The sequence below is a fragment of the Corvus cornix genome, chromosome 8 (assembly GCF_000738735.6).
Source record: "Corvus cornix cornix isolate S_Up_H32 chromosome 8, ASM73873v5, whole genome shotgun sequence".
In the NCBI taxonomy this organism is placed as follows: Eukaryota; Metazoa; Chordata; class Aves; order Passeriformes; family Corvidae; genus Corvus; species Corvus cornix.
The window spans coordinates 9,914,223-9,934,488 of record NC_046338.1 but is presented as its reverse complement, the minus strand read 5'-3'; the positions used below and the strand labels follow the sequence as shown (position 1 = coordinate 9,934,488).

Here is a 20,266-nt window from a genome sequence, read left to right as displayed (position 1 = left end):
CCTCTCCGAAGCTCTTTGTTGCACAGGATTATTTCATGCCATCTTTAATGAGTTTCTGTGTTTAGGATGCCAGCAAGGCTTCGCAAGTGAAAGCGTCAAGTGGTTTCCTCTCTGATGTGGGGTTTGTTGGGTTTTTTTTAATGCTCAACATATTTGTAGCAATTCTTCTCTTCCAGTCCGGAATGGATGCACATTACCCTCAGTGTTTACACTGCAAGGTTATCCCTTTAAAGAATTCCTGAGGGAAGTTCAAAAGGGTTTTTTTTTCTTTGAAAGATTCGGTGTCTCTTTTTGTGTGTATGTTTCTTACTTGAAAGAAGGGAAGGGAGGGGGGGAAGTGGAAAAAAAGTGCTTTATCTGAAAAGAATCACATCAGCTTCACACTGATAGAAGCTGCTGTCATCTCTTAAACGGCTTAGCACAGTCAAAAGGCAAGAGGACTTAAAACAGTGTCTTACACAGGGATCGATGGGTGGAACACATAACTCGTAACTGCAAAAAAAAAGGCAGCTCGGGGGGAGAGATAACGGTAATGATTGCATTGAGGGAAGCTTGAGGGAGGCTTGTTCTTTGTAACACAGCTTCAAAGGTGTCTGGACTGGTGCCTAAGCAAACTGTCCTGTGAAGTTGCTGCCTCTGTAGGTCTGGGGAAGGCAGGGGGGTGGGGGATGCTTGCACCCTTCTGTTTCTTAACAGATGGGACAAAGATTAGTAAATGCCAGGTTAGCAGCTCCCTTCTGCTGCCTCGGATTTGAGGAGAGGATTTTGTCACTTGGTCTCTTTCCGTCCGTTCCAGGAGGCAGCTTGTCCGGGAGAGGGGAAGGAGGAGAGCACGGCTGGGGCGGTTGGGGAGCTGGGTGTGGGGCAGGATGTCAGTTTATCGATCGCACCTCAGTCAGGAGAGCTGCGGGCGCAGTGCTCTGAGCACGAGCGGCAGCGTGCTTAATGTGATTGAAAGGCAGTTAAAATGGCGGTGACCTTTTCAGGGGGAATTAGATTGCCTGCCAAGAGTGGTTAGAGGGAGTGATAACGCCAGCTTGAGGAAGCTGTCCAGTCTGCTTCAAAGGGAGAGAGACAGGGAAAGCAAGCTGGCAGCAAGTACCATTTAAAGCACGAACCGTGCGGTCTGATAGAACAGAGATTGCTGTCCTCTTTAGATATGAAAGAATTGAAGACTTGTAGCTAAGTTCTCTCCACCCGCCCTGTCCTCCTCTTCTCCCCTTCAGCTCCCCCACCAAAAAGCCTTCCTCTAGGTGCATTAGCAAGCTAGTCACCATTGCTCTTCTGGGTTTCTTTTGCTTCAGCAGATCAGTTGCATCAAAAATAACACAGAACAGAGAAAGACTTTGAAAATGTTAAAATGGCAAGCAGGGCATTTTCAGGGAAGGATACTTTCTAAGAAAGATCAACATGACAAGGATCTGTCTGATAGATTGTAATACTCTTGAAGAAGGAGAAACACACAGGGATTACTTAGCTCTGAAGTTTCTCTTTATTTTTCTGTATTTCTTTTTATATTTCCATGCTGCCCTCTTCCCAGGCTAGCAAAGGCCTTGGATCTGTTTGTTAATGTCTTACCAAGGGAAAAGAACAGCACAACTAAGCATATGCATAGAGGAACTTGGTAAAGCCTTTATAAGCTGTAACAAACTACAGTTATCCTTGGGTGTCCATTTGCATTGGATCTCATGTCATGTACAATTAGGGCAGCTGTCTGGAAAGTGGGACTGTATTAAAATGTTTAAAAGTTTCTAGCAAATGGCTGCAGTCCTTCCACTGTCAGCTTTCTATCGCCACAGAATCAAGACATGCTTCAGTTTGAGCAGCAAGTGTTGTAGGCCAGCCTTAATCCGGTGTGGCTTAGTTGTCCCAGAAGGAGCATTGGGGCACTAGCTGTATGCTCCTCCAGTTTGTTCTCCTTCTAAATCCATGCAGCATTAGAATAATTCTTTCACGTGTGAGGACCTGGCCTCAGAACCTAAATAGATACCTTTTTGTTCTCCTACCTCAACAACAGGATTTTGTGATTGCAGTGACTTCTTGGGTCTGGTAACTGCCTGGCAGAAAGCTCCAAGTAGAGAAGGAAAACTCACTTGTGCATCTCTCTGTGATCTCATGAAAGCAGAGCTCTACAACGAAACTCTTAAAATCTGTGTTTGACACGTGTGGAAACATGGAGAAGCGTCTTCTCTAGTGTTACAAAGATAGTAACAGAGCTGGTGACAAACCTTAAAAGTCTTGCTCTAGAATCTCACTTAGTAGCCAGCTGTGCCCTCTTTTTCAAATAAAATATAATGAGACATGCAGGAAAGCTTCAAGAGGCAAGGAGACTTCTCTTCTCCCATGTCAGGAGATTAAGGCTGTATTTAAGGTTATACTGGTAAGAGGGTATAAACTGATCTACTCAAATGCAGCAAGAGCGTTTGAGCTGAACAGTAAGTGTGTGACTTCTCTTAAGACACTGTGTGGGAAATGGAAGATGTCACTGGCATATTTAGGCCTTTTGGAAGAGTGGTCTAGTAACTAGAATCAGTTTTGTTGTTGCTGTATAGATGAGCAAGAATTCATTTTACTTTGGCAGGCTGAAGCAAACTTCAGCCTGGATGCAAGAGCAGTCTGTGGTAAGAGTATAGGGAATCTTTGCTGTAGTGAAATTCTTAATCTTCCCCCATTTTGCAAGAGCTCAGTTCAGTACATTTCTCTGCCACGTTTCCAGTGTCAGCGTCTCTCTCTAAGGCGAATGTGTCTGTACATCTGAGCATCTTTCCCAGCCTCTCAGTCCTTGAATTTTAGCCTTCCTATGTTTGGGTTGCTACCTTCTGCTGGTCACTTCTATCTGCTGTAAGCTTCCAAGTGGGCAAGACGTATAAATTTTGTGTTTCTCATGTGCTTATTCTGTGCCCTATCCCTGCTGAGCCCCAGAGCACTTGTATCCCTTACCTCAGCCGCTGTGTAAAAGTGGTAATCCTGGTAATCCCTACATTGCAGAAGCACAATAATTTGGACTGGTCTGATGTAATAGCCCAACCACTTCTTAATGTTTGCACCTCTCTCCTTTGACAGCAAGTATTTGCCCAGAAGATAATAGTTGACCTAAAAATGCTAACAAAATCTGTTTGCATAGTGTTAGATACAATAATCACATGGGCTGCACCTGATTCTTCCTCTGTAGTTTGTGTCTGCATATAGAATTTGAAGGGTTCTATGGTTAATAAATATTTCTTAAGTATTGTCCTGTATATTAATATCATAAGTTGACTCTAGTGAGCCAGAAAAACAGATTAGAGTAGTATGTGATCTAAGAAGAAAAAACCTCTTACGTTACTTACAAAAGCCAGCATGACCTGTCATGTAATTGATGCCCAATGTCATGTGTGTTTGAAGTTCACGTAATTCTTCAAGGAGCACCATTTTCTTCATTTTAGAACACAAAGTAATCAATGGGACTTAGCAAAGTAAAAATAATTTTAACTGGAAAAAAAGAAATTGGTGAGGATAGCCGTTAAAATTAGTCATTGTTGATTGTACATTTTTGGTAACTTGAATGCATACAAAAACCTAAGAATCTAATTTTTATGCTCAGACTGCCAGAATGCATTAGCTGAAAGGAGCACAATGAACTAGACCTTGGTGGTTGATTTATATGATACTGACAGCACTCTAACCAGGCAAAGATATTCTTTGGGACAAAGTGGGATTCTCTCCATTTTACAGTATTATGTATCATATTTGGGGGATGAAAAGGGATGTCTGTCACGCTCTTCCTAGAGGAAGGAGGACAAAAAAAGAAACCAGAAAATGTGGTTGTAACACCATGAAAATTAGCAGGGGGAGTAAGGGAGCAGGTAGAGCACCTGAAACTACTCAATTTTTTGAAGTAGACTGGGTTTCAAGTTGACAGTTTCTTTAAACTTCAGTTTTCATCGATCTCAGACATCAGTTGCTCTGCAATCCAGTTTTCTAGTGGTCTGTTAGCTGTGGTTTTGAAAATCCCCAGCTTTAAGATAGTAATCTGATAAATTTTTAATTTTTTTCCCTCAAGGGTCTGCAGTTTTGCTAGAACTGCAACCTACTTCTTGGACACTCAGGTCAAACTTGAGCTTTAAGCACACAATAGTTGATTGACGTGATTTTAATAGCATTTTAGAATACAGTTGTTAAGTCAGGGGCAGTGAGATGTTTCTAAAGGAAAAAGGGAGCACAGGTCTCAATGGCTCTAAACAGCTCCTGTCTCCGTGTGTCGTCTCCTACACACGGCGGTGAAACGCATTATCGAGTAGTGCCCGGAAAGTGGCTAACTGCGTTTGACACACGCCAACTCCCTGCCTCCACACTGGATAATTGCATTGTCAACTGTTCAGCAAAGTGGCAGGTGACACTGCAGCCGGATTGATTGTCCTACTATGGAGGCTCCCAAGACTGTCAGCCACCCAATCGATAGAGTTTACACAAGACACTGTGACTGCATCTGTAACTAATTTCAGTTTGAACCTCGCAAGCTGCGGCTGTCCCTGTTTCCTGGCCTCTCTTCTTTGCTTGCATCTTCTCCCTGGATGAGGAAGTTGTTTTTCCACTGAAAGCCCAGTTTTATTTCTTGTTTTGGAGCTGGAAGTGAAGAAATCAATGGTGTGTTTTGTGGTTTCAGAGTTGAGGGCATTACAGCACATGGCTAACTAGCAGCTCCAGTTTTGCAATCAATAGACTGATCAATTGATTAAATTAGCACTGATTTTTCTTTCTTCTTTCCACCCCAGAAAAGAATTAGTTTGGGAGGAAGAGCACATGTGTTTGGCCTATGAAATTTAGCCCTTGGTTTTTCCAGTCCTTGGTTGCCTTTCCCCCATGAATACAATCTCTGTGCTCATCATTATTTAAAGCAAACTGCATTGAGCCCCACCACTGGCAGCAGCCCGATGTAAGCCAGGGTGTCACTTTCAGCTGTTCACCAGCCTTGCTGCTTCATGCTCGGCTGCCTTAGAAAAGTCATCCTCCAGGCTCTGCTGTGCTGCTTTATTATTGGCAAAGTTGCGACATTCCTGTGATCCCTGTCAGTGGTGCTTATTGATCCAGTGATGTGAATCTGCTTAGTGATTCAAGATTACTTTAATTCTCCCTCTTCCTTTTTTGTTTGTTTCCACCCTCTCCCCAGGGGAACAAAAGCTTTCAGATCCACCTTTCCCTAACCGTGGAAAACGAGCTGTAGCTGCAAAGACCATGGCTGTTGCTGCTGCTTTTGTACTTTAGCTCTGGGTTTTGAAGAGCAGCCTTTGAGACAGACATGAGGCTGTTCTCACCTTCCTGTATCACACCAGCACGAGGCTCTAGGAGGCAGCCATGAATGGCCAAACCAGATCAGACCTGTGGTCTGAGTGTGTTTTCCCCTCTGCAGCCATAATCTGTACCTGGAGGCATAAAAGACATCTCTGGAATACTCCTCAATGCTGCAAGGGGTGGGGAAGCCTCTTCCTGAGCCTTGCAGCAGCTGGCTCTTACTCTGTACAGCAGTGCTTGCCTGCCCTTTGTTCAGCATGCTGCTGCAAAATTATGTTAATGGTCGTAAAATTATATGGCCCCTTTCTTTAAAGGCAGCTGTTTGTGTGATCTGTGAGCAGAGATCCCTGTAAGCATCCACACTGGTAAGCAGTCAGGTCTGACAGCCCATTTGTGCCTCTGTGGGAGCTAATAGATGGCATCAGATGGATGCATCTGCTCTTTCAGGTGTGTGCTGTAACAACACAGTTGGGTGTCAGTTTTCCAGGTAAATCACCGTTTAGCTTTAAATGGATCTGGCTCCAGAGAAATGAAACTCTTGTTTTGTAAGCAGCTTTTCTTGGCTTCTGATTGTCATCTTTTTTTCTGCAACAGGCTGGGAACCTCACCAGAAGTATTCTATCCCTGTTGGTGCTAGGAAAAAGTGGGGGAACAATTTCACTGCTGAAAAATTAAGCTGGGGAGGCATTATGGATCTGTAGGTTCAACATGGCCTCATCTCTGCCTTGCTCTCATTTTCAAGAATTTTTAGCGGCTTTCTGTGTCTTCCCAGATGTCTCACAATAAAATGGCATCCATGCCACCTTGTCCTCTTAGTACTAGCTTGGGATACTTCAGCAGATGATGAAATAAACCCAGTTTAGAGCCATTCTCGGAAGTATGTGAGGCCTGGCCGTGAGTCTGCATAAACTACTTTTATTGCCTTCATTGTTTTTACTCTCCAAGAAGCCAATGAGTGACATTTCGGTAAGAAAATAGAGTGAATGTGCTGGAAAGGGAGGTTGTACAGAAGGGGGTCACTGCAAGGAGTGTAATTAGCAAAGGCCACAGTTCTGGAGATTTATGGGAGGCTTTTCTTCTTTCCTGAACACATGTATACTACCTGCAAACAGAATGAATGCCTCTTCCCAGCCAAAATAGGCCCCGATAGAGCTCTATGCCTCTGAGATGGATTTTAATTTAGACCCATTTACGGGATTTACACAAAATTCAGGATTTCTAGAATATTTCCAGTATAGATTTCACACGCACCCCCACCCCCCATTCCTTGGGGGCCAAACTGAAGAAATGTTAGTTATCCAGATGAGTTTGATCCTCTGCATGAGCAGCATCCAGTAGCTGCATTCACAGTGGTAGCGCAAATTATAATACTGATGTCTTAGTTTTCTTCCTTGGCTTTCTTTGGAGTGATAATTAAATATAAACATATAATTTAAAATATATACAGAACAGCTGGCCACCAAAAGCGATGTGCCTAGATAGGAGTTGAGGAGCAGAGGTCAGGCACAGTAGGTCTCTGTTTTCCTACCTGTGCTCGTGAAATTAAGCTGGGTCATTTGGGTCTGCAGTGGTCTGGTTGTGTTACCATTCTACCCTTAAGACTGCCAGTCTCCGTGTGAGCTCGTGCCTGTGCAGGAGCCAGCAGTGCTGTCAGCACCTGTAGCAGCATATGTTGTCACTTTGACCATCTGCCACTGAATGTGATGGAGAAAAGGAGGGACTTGAATGTGAAGTCCTTTTATCTGTATTGTGAATCTGCTTATTATATATCATGTTAATGACTCTTGATCTTAGCCTGGGCCACCATTCACTCAAGAGTTGTTCAGGTGACCACTCATCAGGAGGACTGCACAAAGGAAGTGAGATTTGAGAAGCAGTGCAGAGGTCAGAGAGGATGCTTAGGCATAGGGGACAACTTAGGAGAAAGAAAAGTGCTATGATAACTTACAAAAAGGGGAAGGAAAAGATTTCTGGTGAGATTTATCTACACACATTATTAATAGGTACATGACAAGAATGGGAAGCGTTTTCACCTTCAAGCTCAGCTGATTCCTGTAGCCTGCCAGTGCTTGAAGCTGGCAGCAGTTAAGAGGCATGCGAATTTTTCCTGCTTTTCTGACTCTGAGTCAGTATTTCAGAAACACTGTTGCTTGTGTAGAGTACCTAAATTTTTCAGAAACTAACTCGAATTGGTGCTCAGGCAGACTGCTCTAAGACAAGCCCAAGCAAAGAAAGCTGTGTACACAGTGCTAGGTAAGTGATGTTGATAGGTACATTCTGATTGATGGGTGAGTTTGTCTCCCAAACTGTCACAGGGTTTATAGAGGTGCCACTCAATACCAGTGCTGGAATTGCTTGTCAGAGCACCTGGCTACAAGAGCAATGGGGATTGGAGACAGAGCTGTAACTTTGTTTTTTCTCTGCTTAATGGCCCCAGCGTCTGACCTGCCTGTTCACTTCTGTTTGTCTGGTCCTTAAGGAGGCAGCTGGGATTGAGACTGTCAGAGAATTGTGCTGCTTTAGCATCAGGAGGCTAATTGTATTGGGGCTGGCAGCATATGACAAGGGATTGCCTCCTATGAAATGCACAGCAAGAGCAAAAAATTCTCAACAAGGAAGAGGAAAGGTATAGGAGAGTACTGAGATGCCACCAAGCTGCTCAGCAGTAATGTGCACTGTGTTTGTTCTTTTTTCATTTAAAAGCAGCATTTTCAAGTTCACATGTGGAATTACATTCCTCAGGCCTTGGGTGACTCCTAAGAAGTCACAGCTGCTTCTGTGAATAACAGATCACGTCTCTTATGAGTTCCTAGGTCAAACTCACAAGTTAACATTCAGTTGTTGGATTTCACTTTGTTAACACTTGGGGATAAAGTTCTGGTCCTGAGCATTGACCTCTGGATAACACACTGGCTTTAGAGGTCTGCTCTAGGCGGTGTTTGCTGATGGCTGTGAATTGCTGTGTGACCTTCAGAAGCAGAGCCTTGCTGGAGGAACCCTTCCCTGTTCCCAGTGCATGCTATTGAATTGCAAATCACCCGAGTGGAGTGGTAGGGGGTGTTCTGGAAGCTCCTGTCCTCTGTGCTCCATTTCATGTTTTCCTTTCTCCTGGATAGCAGCGCACACCACCAGCAGGAGCTTGAAGTTGTGAGCCCTCTTTACATTTGGGCTGAGTTAGTGAGAAGCAGGTGTGGTCCTTTTGGGCCTTCCTTGCATTTAGTGGTCTTCTTAATCCATTTATAACAGCACTTGTCCAGAAATCTGGTTTGAATGAGCCTGAGATGAATGAATAATGTCAACTAGTTCAGACGTCAAATATTTGAACAGCTGCGTGGGTGTTTTCACTGGCTTTGTGCATGGAAGCAACCCCAGGAAGTTAGACAAGGAGGGTCAGGTTGAAATTGTGGCACCAAACCCCATCCCACTGGAACTGGCCTCAAAATCCATCCCTGCTGCAGAATGAAAAGGTATTAGGATGCTGGTTGCAGGCCATTCATTCCCCAGGTGATGCTGGGCCAAGCTTTGCATCCCATTCTTTAGTGTTTTCTTGTGTGCAGGAGCAGTACTGGGATTTATGGATCTTTTGATTCACATCAGAAACATATTTTGTGGCTTTTGTTTTTCCGTTTTATTTAAAGCAGCTTCTGAAGTCCTAAAACTGATGGAACAACTTATATTCCAAGTATTTTTTGGATTCATGGAGGTTACTTTTATTAGCATACAGTTTCTAAATCATTGTTTATTACCATGTTGCAATGGACTGCACTTGGTGACATAAAAAAATAATTCCATATTAAGTGAAAAACTGAGAGTTGGATCACCTTATTGTGCCTTCCTTTAGGTGTTGGTCTGGGAGTCCTTGTTTGATAAGAAAAGAAAATTTATCTTTCTCCTGCCCCTCATTTTAACCTATGAACTTCTCTGCTCTGCTGTCCACTGACTGCAAGGCTCTCTCAGATCATCCCAGTGTGTGTTTGCCATCTTAACACACACTGTCCAAACTCTCCCCTTGTACCCTCTCTGCGTAGGAAGTATAGTAGTCTGCTGGCAGTGCAGTAGACAATAGAGCTAAATTCAGCCGAAGCTCTGGAATATTTTCCTTCCAGACTTAAAAGGGATTTTCTTAAGTACAAAGGTCTTGAGAGCAAGGACACAAGGATTCTGAAGTCAAGGTGCCTTAATATTTGTAAACTATATTGCAGTAAGCAGATCTTCTTGTCTTAAGCTCTAGCCATAAACCACCAGTTGGCCTGAGTCACTTGGAAACAAAACAGACGGAAAGGTGCATGTCTGCTGTGTGCTTGGCATCCTTGCAGAGACAGTAACACATAAGTGGGTTGGTCCCACTTATGTTCATTCATTTGGCCACCTTCCCCCCCACCAAGGCACTTGCTCCAAGTATTCATTGTCTGGCTAATGTTCAGATCACCTCCTGGGACTGGCCAAGTCACAGCTCCAGCTTTGCATGATTTGTGTCTCCCACAGCGACAAGAAAAATGAAGACCTGTGTGTCCAAAGTTTATGGCCTTTGAGAAGTGATGGGCTAAAGTAATGCCAGGTGCAGGGGATGGTGTTACTGCAGGTTAAATGCCATGCCTATAAATTACCACCCCATCACCCACTCTTGACTTTTAAAGCAGCTTTGAAAGACTATCCAGCTTCTTTGACAGGTCTCTCTTACCCCTCTAAATCTTCTCCCAAACATTGTGATGAACTGAATGAGTGAAGATTTACTAGATGAGCCATTGCAGCAAGAGGAGGCAGTTCGTGACACGTGTTGGCTGGCAGTGTGTAGCCAGCATGTGAAGCACTCTGAAAGGGGTCTGCTGGAAAAGGGCTGCCCCAGTGACACCATGGGGCTGACCTGCAGGCAGGGCTGCCACAGTACCTGTCACAGACATGAGTGCTGCATTGTTGGTGCTAGTTGTGTTACCTCTGCTGAAAATTAAGGCTGGCAATTACTTTGAAGTAAAAGCTAGTTTATGCTTCTAGGGAAAGGTTAGTCTTAAAATCATTGTCATGCTACAGTTGTCACTTGTTAAGGACCTTCTTGATATTCAGGGAAGAGAAATATCAAATCCATATAAACAAATTTTATTGGGGGCTTAATGAATCAGTGAGAGCATCCGTTCCTAGAGAGCGACAGTAAAGAACTGCGTCTGCATGGTATCCTTGGAAATGAGACCTTTGCTTTGCCCTGCTCTCTGCACAGATGCAGACTGTTAGAAATATAGTTCATTCTTCTGGGCTTATGTTAAGTGTACTGGTGAGAACCCAGTGGGATGAACAGACTCAGACATCTGTAGCCCTGAAAAGGCTGTCATAATGCTTTGGAATGTCCTCATTCTGCAGACATGCATATAATACTCAGTGCTTCTACAATAATTTTAGCCTGTATTCTGCATTTAGAACCACAATCACAGTACAGGAACATAGCCCTTTTGGGGCATTGGTGCAAGGCCAAGGCGACATCTACCTTACTCTGTCAGTGTCTACAGTTGGGATGTGCACCCTGGTCTACCACAATCCTAGGTCACCAGCCCTCAGGATATGCCAGGTCCTTCAGGCTCTGTCAAGTACCTCTCTCTGAGCCAGGTGTCCAGCTCTGCTCGACAGGGGTGCTAAGTGAGGGAATACTGGAGGCAGCTGCAGTGAGCACATTTCCATCCACGTAGCTTATGTACCCAAACAGCTTAGATCTGCTGAGGAATTGGACACAAATGGGGACCTTGCGACACTCAAGAGTTCAGGAGGTCTTTGCTTAGTATCCAGTCTTATGGGAGAGAGCATATTCAGTGTTAGCTGTCATGAAGAGTAAATATGCCTTCTGTAGTTTCCCTTCCATTAATAAACCCTTGGCAGCAAATACCATGTGAAGATTCATCTTTGTAGGTGTTTGTGCAGATTCAATTAAAAGAAGCCTGGTTACAGTTTACAAAATGCTTGGGACCAAAATAAATATATAAATTAGAAAGTGACAATTGTTGCACAGTCAGCCTCAGGTGGAACTGTAAGTGCTTGCATCCTGCTGGAGTTGGGACTGGATGTGTGCCTGACCCACCTGTGCTGGAAGAGCGGAACTCCTGATGAGTTGCATTGCAATTTGCTCATATAAGTGCTTGTAAGAAGCTGTTAATGACAGAAGTCTGATTTTTTTTCCCCCTCTCACAGAAACAGGTTTGCTGTTCTTAAATGTTTAAAATTTTAAAAATCTAAGCCATGACTAAAGGCATTTTAAAATGAAAGAGATATTTCTAATTATGTTTTAGCCTCTGCCTGCCCTCTGCATCTGAATTAGGAAGTAATTCAGAATGTCCTTGTGGCCTTTTCTTACCTGCTAGTAGTGTGGATTTTGCGTTAACTACTTCTGTGAAAAATTACTCTTTCCTATTTTGCCTCATTGTTTTTTTGCCTTTGAGAGAGACCCTTACAGTGACTTCAATTTTAAAATAGTTCATGTGGTGAGCTAAAAGTCAAGAATGTTCCATTTTCAATGTTGGGGGGCATCTAGAGCATAAAATCTAGGAAGTTAGAGCATTTCTGTGAGTGTTCTTGTGCAATCTTTGGAGAGGGCACCTTTTATGAGGCTGTTAAGAGTAAAGGACAAGCCTGCAAACTGGTGCTGTAGCACCTTTCTTGGGAGATCTCCTACACTTCATCTCCAATTCAAATGCTCATCTGTGTGTTTTATTTTCTTTCAGGTTCTGGGTTTATCATGTGCAGCGGGAAGGAGAATCCAGACAGCGACGCCGACCTGGATGTGGATGGAGACGACACACTCGAATATGGGAAACCACAGTATCGTTTTTGAAAGGCTCTTACTGAGAGGGAAGCCAGAGGTGCATCTGCCCTGGGTGGAAAATCTGTGTCCAGCCCTACTGGAAATGACACAGCCTTCTCCAGTTACTGTGTTACTTGAACTAGGAAGGATTCCCAGTTACTCCCTCTGAGATCATACCCTTGATGCAGCACTACTTCAGACCTCGTTGAAGTCTATAGGAGACATTGCAAAGGATCAGTTACTTTCTCTATTCTGTTTCATAAGCCTCCATCCAGGTTTCTTCCATATGGATAGCTTTTCCTGCTTCATGGGTAGGAATTGAGTTTATTTTCCACAAGATACCCTTTTGTTTTCAAGGGGTTTGTGCCGTAAGCGCTATTCACCTTCCACTCTGAGAGGTTTGATTTTCTTTTTTCCTTTCATTAGACAGTTCATGGGAAGCATTATCATTAAGGCATATTTTGGGAACTTCTCCATCTGGGGGCAGGCTCTTTGGGCACAGCTCTGGGTGAGCTATGGGCAGACTTCTGTCCCACAGTAGTTGTAATAGGCATCAAGGAAGAATTCCTGCAAGGGCATGAGGCAGACACTGCCTTAGCTGTGATGAGGGGCAATGTATAACTGTAGAATTAGGTTTATTGAAATCTGTACCAGCCTTTTAAGAGTGAAGCTTCAACCCTTCACTGGTAAAAGAACTCTCTACTTCAAACGGAATTTGTGAAATTATGCAGGTTAGGTTTGCACAGGTTTGAGAACTGGTTTTCCCTTTCCAAGAAGCTGTGGAATCATGTTACTGTCAAAAGGTTTCTGCTTCTTTCCATCTAAAACAAAACGTTAATCCAGAATTTAAAAGCAAGCCCCTTCATGAATACCAACCCCTCTTTTTTTAAGGTGTTCCCAGTTGGAAATAATTTGTTTTGTATCCCAGACAGCATCCTAACCATCTCAAAAGCCTTTCCACTGTCTGCAGCAGGGTTGTACATTCCTTAACCCTTTGTGCTCAGGTACACAGAGGCAGACATTATCCCTTGCACTGGAGAAGAGCCAGGTGAAGCCAAAGAAAGGGAGGCTCTCCGAGGTGCTGTTTTAAAGTAAGTATCACGCCTTTCTAAATTGCAACATTCATTACTTACGGGGAGTCTCAGTTTGTGGAAAATACCTGTTAACTTGAGTGCAAGGGTTGCAACAAGAGACTTACAAAGAAGCATAGTCCGACAGGTGGGTCTCCATTTCTACCTGTGCAGCCTCAATAAAGCCTCCCTGCACACTCTCCCTCTCTGAGCCACCCCGCTGCCCTGCCAGTGCTATCTTTGCCCTGAACAGTGCTGGACAGAGGATGAATTCTGGCTGTGAGGAACTGTGCTGTACTAAGGCCTTACGCATCATCTTGCTTCATGATGAAATGTGGCCTCTTAGCAGTACAGTGTGATGGCACTGGAATCTTGGTTGGCACAGTAGGAGTCTGGCACCCCATGTGTGACTTCATTGCATCCAATTACATTACAACATTACATGTTGTGGGATGTGCAAACTAATCCTTCTGTATTCAGCTCTGGGTTGGGGCAGGATGTGTGCTTTGCCCACATACATATATGGAGAATGTAGGCAGCCAGCATTCAGGGAACTCGGGGAAGCATTTCAGGCAAATAAAATGAGTCTTAACAGGAAGCTAGGATTGCTTTCTAAGCCCTCTGCCCTGCATAAAACAGGACTTAAATTACCCCTCTATCTCTTTCACTGAGTGATCCTTTGGGGTCAAGGTTGAAGTGATTGATAGAGCAGTGAAATGAAGTTTTCTTACTGCTTAGCTTGTCGCAAACACTAGTTCAAAATTAGGTTTCACTCCATAGAAAAGTGGCATTTGCCACATGGATCCAAATCATTGGTCCATTCAATACTTTGCTAACCATGCTAGTCCAAAGGCTAGGCCTCAAAGATGCTGAAGCTCCTTCACAGCCAGGACTCTGGTATTGTAGCAGGAGGATGCTGGGTTATCAGTGGCTGTGGACACTTAGTGCTTGGTGAGAGAACTGAGGACCTGAGGCCAGGTGACCCAGTTCCTTCATGTGGCTTGCACCTAACACATTGTTTTGCTGTTTGAGCAAGGTCCTTCCTTGCACATTTCCTGGACTTGTTTGCCCATCTCTACAACATGAGAGGTGATGTTGCTGGTAAAAGCACCTTGAAATTCTGTCGAGTTTCTGTAGCGATGCAATAGTGTTGCTGATGCCATGAAGTATGAGCATGTTTTTTGGCTGGCCATCTGCTCACATTTTGAAGCTTAGACTGATGGATAGAAGTATTGAGAGAGAAGTGGTGGGTGAAAGGGGTAGCTTATTTTGTATTCAATCTTTAGCATATTGTCCTTTTCTCTTTTAGTGGTGGCACACCAAGTACTCGAATAACACCAGAGTTTTCTAAATGGGCCAGCGATGGTGAGTGTTGAAATTGTAAATTGTTAATTTATATACTGCAGGAGGGCAGATAGATAGTCCATGTCTTCTGCTTGCCAGTACTTAGGAGAGGTAGTTACTAATGCTCTTGCAGAGTGTCATCAGATACGTATGCACAAAAACACACTCTTTTTGAAACTTTACAGCACAATTAATTGTCGTTAATGGCATCTAGGGAAGTTCCCAAAAATGCCACTGTAACGGATATGGTGATGAGAGATGGGGATTGGATTGACTTGATGTCATGTCACTGAAAGGCAAGCTGCTATATTACAGAGGGAGACGCAGAGCCTGACAATGTGATGCTGGTGTTCAGCTGCTGGGCATTTAAACTACACAGGTGCACCTATTGTTGAGTATTTTTCAACTGCTTTCTTATATTCCCTTCTTTGAGAGGATATGCTAGAGACTTGTATCTTTTGGATAGATCTTGTCCTTGCTGGCCTTTGTATGGCAAGAAAAGCCTACAGCTCTGAAGGCCTCACCTTTGGAGTGGAAACTCTAGGATCTGTACTATTTCATGACCTGTAGTTGAGACTCCAGAGCAAATGAGTAAATGTGAATATGTACCTTTGCATACATTACTTGAAAGCTCATTGCATTAAGAAGGAAGGGGGAAGTGTTAAACCCATTCTACTCCTGGGGGTTTTTATTCAATGCCAGCAGCACTGTAAGTGTAAGCAGCAACCTAGTGGAAATATGAGAATAATAAAACCTGGCGCTTTCCAGCTGTAGATGCCAAATCCATTTCCAGAGCTGGGCAGTGCTGCTCCAGCTCCCTTAGGAAGGAAACTGAAGCTCACCGACCTGAAGAGACATGTCCCAATGATTTTGTTCCATGTTGTGTTCCTGTCATGCTTTGGGCATTTGATTCCCAGCCTTGAAAGTACCTACAAGACATAACTACTTGCCAGTGGGAGTGGGGGAAGGGAGTAAAACCAGTTTTGCCAAGGGCATGATGGTTAAATGGAGAGCATAGGATATCTATCACAGGCATTTTCTTCTGTGGGATAGGCAATCATATTTCTTTTCTGTGATGTAGAAGCACTTGCTTGTAGGTATGAGCAGCTTCAGTAGCTACAGCCACGGAGGTGATGAGGAGGCAGCCCTGATGACATTTGCTATGAGCTGTTTTCTTCATACCTTCTACCTGAATCCGCAGTTATGAATTTACAACCCTGGGGCTGGTTCATCTTCTCACCTCCAGCTGGTGTCTCACACTCTCTCCAGTGCTGGGAGCAGCCATGATGAGCAGACTATTCTGTCATTCTAGTTACCTGGCATATATTTTTCTGCTTGTATCTGAGGGGTCTCAGCAAATGGAAGAGGCTGAGAGCAGGGTCTGGGCTGGGTGGATTTGCTCTGAGCCCACCTTTCTAGAAGTACACTTTCATGTGGCAGCTGCATCGACCCTTCTGAATTAAATCCTTGCTTAAACACTGAGTACATCAGTGGGGGTCAGATCACTATGAAGTGGGGAGAGAGCAGGGGTTGTATTTTGAGCCCTGAATCATAGAAATGTACTGTCCAGAGAGGCCCCCCTGCCAGACAGGGACACTTAGCATCAGTCACTTCTCTCTGTTACCAAGAACTGGCATGAAAATGACTCACTGGGGTCCTCTGAAACTGTGACTTGCTCAGACTATTTCATTGCAATGATCTAATGTTCTCTTACTAATTTTTCTGTTCTTCCCTCAACAGAAATGCCCTCAACGAGTAATGGTGAAAGCAGTAAACAGGAGACCATGCAGAAGACCTGTAAGAACAGTGACATTGAAAAGTGAGTGTAAAGTGGGTAGCTTCCCTTTTCCTTGTTAAAGAACCATAGTGTCCCATCTGGTGCTCCCAGCAGCAGTGGTAATCCAAAGGTAGGCCTATTTGAAGCTTTTACCACTGGGAAGGGAAGTTGTGCTGCAACACAAAACCTGAACTTGGAACACTCACCACTGCTGTGTTCACAGAGGGTTTGTGTGGAGCTCTCCACCAGATATATCTATGAGGGCAGGTACCCAGTGACAAGGAATTGGGCACAGCTTCGGAAGGTCTTCTCCACTGCAAATTGCCTTCTTTTAAATTATGTAAATAGATACTTCCATGCTTTGTTACTGTATGTTCCACCTTTCATCTCTCGACAAAAGGGAGTCTCCCCCTAGCAGCACTGTAACTTAGCAGAAGTCTCACAGAGGGAATTCCTTTTTCCTGAAGATCTATTTTGAGCCTTTGTATGGTTCCTAACAGAAGTAATGTCTCAGTTTCTGAGTTTTTTACCTGGAGCCCTTTCAGTGGTTCAGAAGTTTAAGTCCCAGTGTTTGAGTATACAGTGGTGCAGGGACTGCTGGGCATCTCCTTTCCGTCCTCTTCTGCTCACTGAATGTGCTGCAGTCTAATGTGGAATAGAAATAAAAGGGTTTATCTGCACTGTTCATTTGAGTAACCTCTATTCTAAGTCTCCTTCCACATGCTTCTGGGTGACTGACTACTTGGGTGATTTGATGGTCCAAGTGTAAAACTACAGGCTGTTCTCTGCTGCCGTGGGATGGAGGAGTGTTTTAAGTTGATTATTGCCTGATATAAAACATTGCCCCAAGATCAAGTGAGAGACCAAACAACTTGAATGAGGTGGAAACAATGATTTAATGGTGGGTTTTAAATATTACATTTTGGGGTAAGATCCATGGATAATTTGGGATGGGGAAACATCTAGTGGTATAGCATTAAGCTGACTTTACAGAAAGTTGTCGTTTTTCTAATGTCGTTTGTTCTCCTGCCCCTGGTCCTGACTTGAGAGGTTGCATCCCTGGCACATTTTTGGATCTCTGCCATTTCAGGCAGCCTGGCAGAGCATATGTTCAGAGTCAGAATTAACTGGGGAAACTCGCTGCTGCAGAGGGAACTTTAACACTGCTTTGCTGTCTCAGCACTTTCCTTTCTACAAGCCCTTTTGTTAGCGTGTCCCAAATGTTGGCTGGCTGCCATTCGATGCTTCTCGGTCAGCAGACTTTGGCCAAGGACCGCTGAGTCCGGGAGCCTGCAGGTCAGTGCAGAACCAGCTTTGTCCTTAGAGCCAGCCAACTTTTGCATGCTGTCTTGGTGGCAAGGACTCATCCCTTCTGCCCTAATCTGTCAGCCTCTGTCTCAGCTGCTGCGTGGCTTCCCTTTGGGCCTCCTGCCTGTCAGCCCAGCAGCCCTCCACCCTCCCAGATCCACTCCTATTGAAAATCTTTAAACTGTAGGAGCTGAAAGGATTTGACATTTTCCAGAACACTTGAGCTCAAGTGATAAAATTGACATAGCTTTAATAATCTGATCAAAGAGGCTTTAGCTAGCACCTTTTGAAGGGTCCCAGAATCCTTTCCAAACAACTCTCGTGCTAACGCTGCTGTGAAGTGTGGAGAGTGAGTATGTGTGTGCATCTGTGCACACACACCTTGCTCTGTAATAACCTTGCCTGCTAAAGCTTCAGTTCTGCTAAAAGTCAGTAAAACCCGATAGAAATTACAGGAAATTCCTTAAATGTCTTGTTCAGTCTTTCCAATAATGTTAATTTTTGAAAGTAGCAGAGGGACCTTTTTTATTTAAGGTACTTTATTTAACTGAGGTTCAGAAAACAAGATGGTGTTTCAGGTGGAGAATTCCTAGCTGCCTTTTTTTTTTTTCCTCTCTCCTTTCCTTTGAGATTCATGTGTGATAAATAGTTTCTGTCCTGCCATTTAAGGAGTCTGAATGCTCTGTGTGCTTGTCTGTGTAGAGGGGTTCTGTTAAATTAATTGATAACAGGGATCAGAGCTAGAAGCCTGCAGAAAAGGAGGGGGAAGGGCTTCTCACTGTCTGGCTGCTTCCCACTCCACTGCTGAGCCATGATATATGGCGACCCAGCCCAACAGGCTAAATTGATTCATCTCTAGTTCCTGTTTCTTAATCTGGAGCTAAATTGGTTTCATTTTTCTTGTTTTGGGTGGTGTTTACAGGAAGTTTTTGGCAGCATCACTTTACTCCATTGTTTGTAACTTCAATTTTTGCCTTTACATCTGAGCATTATTGATTGGCATGTTAAACCTTGTGTAGCATCTGATTAGCATTTTTAAAATTGTCCAGAAGCACATGGCTTAGCACCTGTGTCAGCTGTGCGCTCTGTTTAGAGCAGTGGCTAATAGAGTTAGCAGTGATCTGCCTATTGATCCTTCTCTCATAAGAATGACGTTCCTTCCTCCCCTCTTCCAAAAATAAGTCCAGGCAAAGAGAGTAGTGTGTTTTTGTTTTTTAATCCATTAATACAGTACAGTGAGCAGTTCTCCTTTTGGCACACAGCTGAATTTCTTCACTTGAGCAAGTTAATTTAATCCAAACGTGGGGTTTTAAGGCAGAGTCTCTTGCATGGTTGAACAGCTAGATGGGGTTTGGGGTAAGTCTGTGTTTCTTGGTCTGCTTCTTGTGCTGTGCCAGATCATCAGGAGCTTGGACAAATTGATCTTACCTGTGTAGTGTTGAACTTCAGGTGGCAGCCAGGGGTAGTGGGAAACATGATGCTGATCCCAGCTCTCCTTCCCAGCACTGTGGGGTATCTCAGTGCTGAGCTGTTCTAATCTTGCCAATGTGAGGTGTCTGGAAGACATGCTGGGGTGCTGAAGGCTTTTGGGGAGACGTGAAGGAGCATCACACCATCTGAGCCCTGGCTGTCTTCTGAAGACCCCAGCCACCACCAAGGCAAAGCTCAGTTTATTCAATGCTCCTTTACGTCAGCTTGGGAGGCAGCTTTGCTCAGAGAGCAGCTGGTCCCTAATTGCCCAGGCACCCCCCCCGCCCCGATGCCTCCACTGACGTTGGACTCTCAGCAGAAGCAGTGCTGCTCACAGAGAGCTGCAAAAAGATCCTTCCCCACGAAAAGTCTTTCTCCCTGCCTTCTGAGGGTCTGGTGCCATTTTGAAACCGAGGTTCCCCGGGGTTAAAAGCCAGCATCTTAATTCAGAGTGCCAATGTTCAATTTTGCTTTCTGCCACCAGACTAGATTGCAGGCCAGCGAGAGAGTCTGGGTTAGTGGCCCACTGGGTCACCTCCCATTTGTTTTCCTCAATTTTGTGTTGTCATAAATTCATTCCAGCCCGTTGTGGTTGATCAGTTTATCTCCGCCGGGGCAGGGAGCGCTGCGAGCATGATATATGGCACAGAGCATTGTAGCCAGCCTCTCCATGAATCACTCCAGCTGTTTGGTGTCAGCCCCAAAGCAAACAGGACCCGGCCGCTGAGCATTGACTACGATGAGCTCAGTATGGGAAGAGACATGACGTATGAATGTTTATTTAATAATTCTCTAATATTTCCAGCGGAGTGTGGCTGTGCCTTCTGGGAGGGGTGAAAGGGGGGGAGGTTGAAGAAGGAAACTCTAATCTGTTGGGGTGGGTCATAAATCAGGCAGACAACATCATTAATCAGGGATGGGACAGAAGTGGAAGGAGGTGGGACTGAAACTGCCATCCTCGTTGGGAAGGGTGCTGTGCTTTTTTTTTTTTTTTTTTTTTTTTTTGTAAAACGAATCTTGTTTCTGATTCTGCTTGGTCCCAGCCACACTGCCCGCATAATAGCAAACCCGGACACAGGGCTGTTTAAGTGAGTATGCTACCTCTGCTCTGAACCTTGCAATACAAGCCTGCCAAGCATTAAATCCCTTTATAATTATGTTCTTTATATAACACTTCATGCTTATCATGCTTCATTGGATGAGACGCTTGTTGGGTTAAAAAGAGGGTTTTAGAGACAAAAAGCA

At 44.2% G+C, this 20,266-nt stretch overlaps 1 protein-coding gene across 7 annotated transcripts in view; it reads left to right on the top strand.

The window, feature by feature from the left end:
* Positions 1–20,266, top strand: part of RNF220 (ring finger protein 220) — a 220,689-nt gene that overhangs the window by 176,957 nt on the left and 23,466 nt on the right. For all 7 annotated transcript variants that reach the window (XM_039555907.1, XM_039555910.1, XM_039555911.1 and 4 more), the window contains 4 exons: positions 11,973–12,069; positions 13,057–13,143; positions 14,432–14,487; positions 16,207–16,285. In XM_039555907.1, coding sequence (XP_039411841.1) covers positions 11,973–12,069; positions 13,057–13,143; positions 14,432–14,487; positions 16,207–16,285 — 319 coding nt within the window. The remainder of the gene's footprint in view (positions 1–11,972; positions 12,070–13,056; positions 13,144–14,431; positions 14,488–16,206; positions 16,286–20,266) is intronic.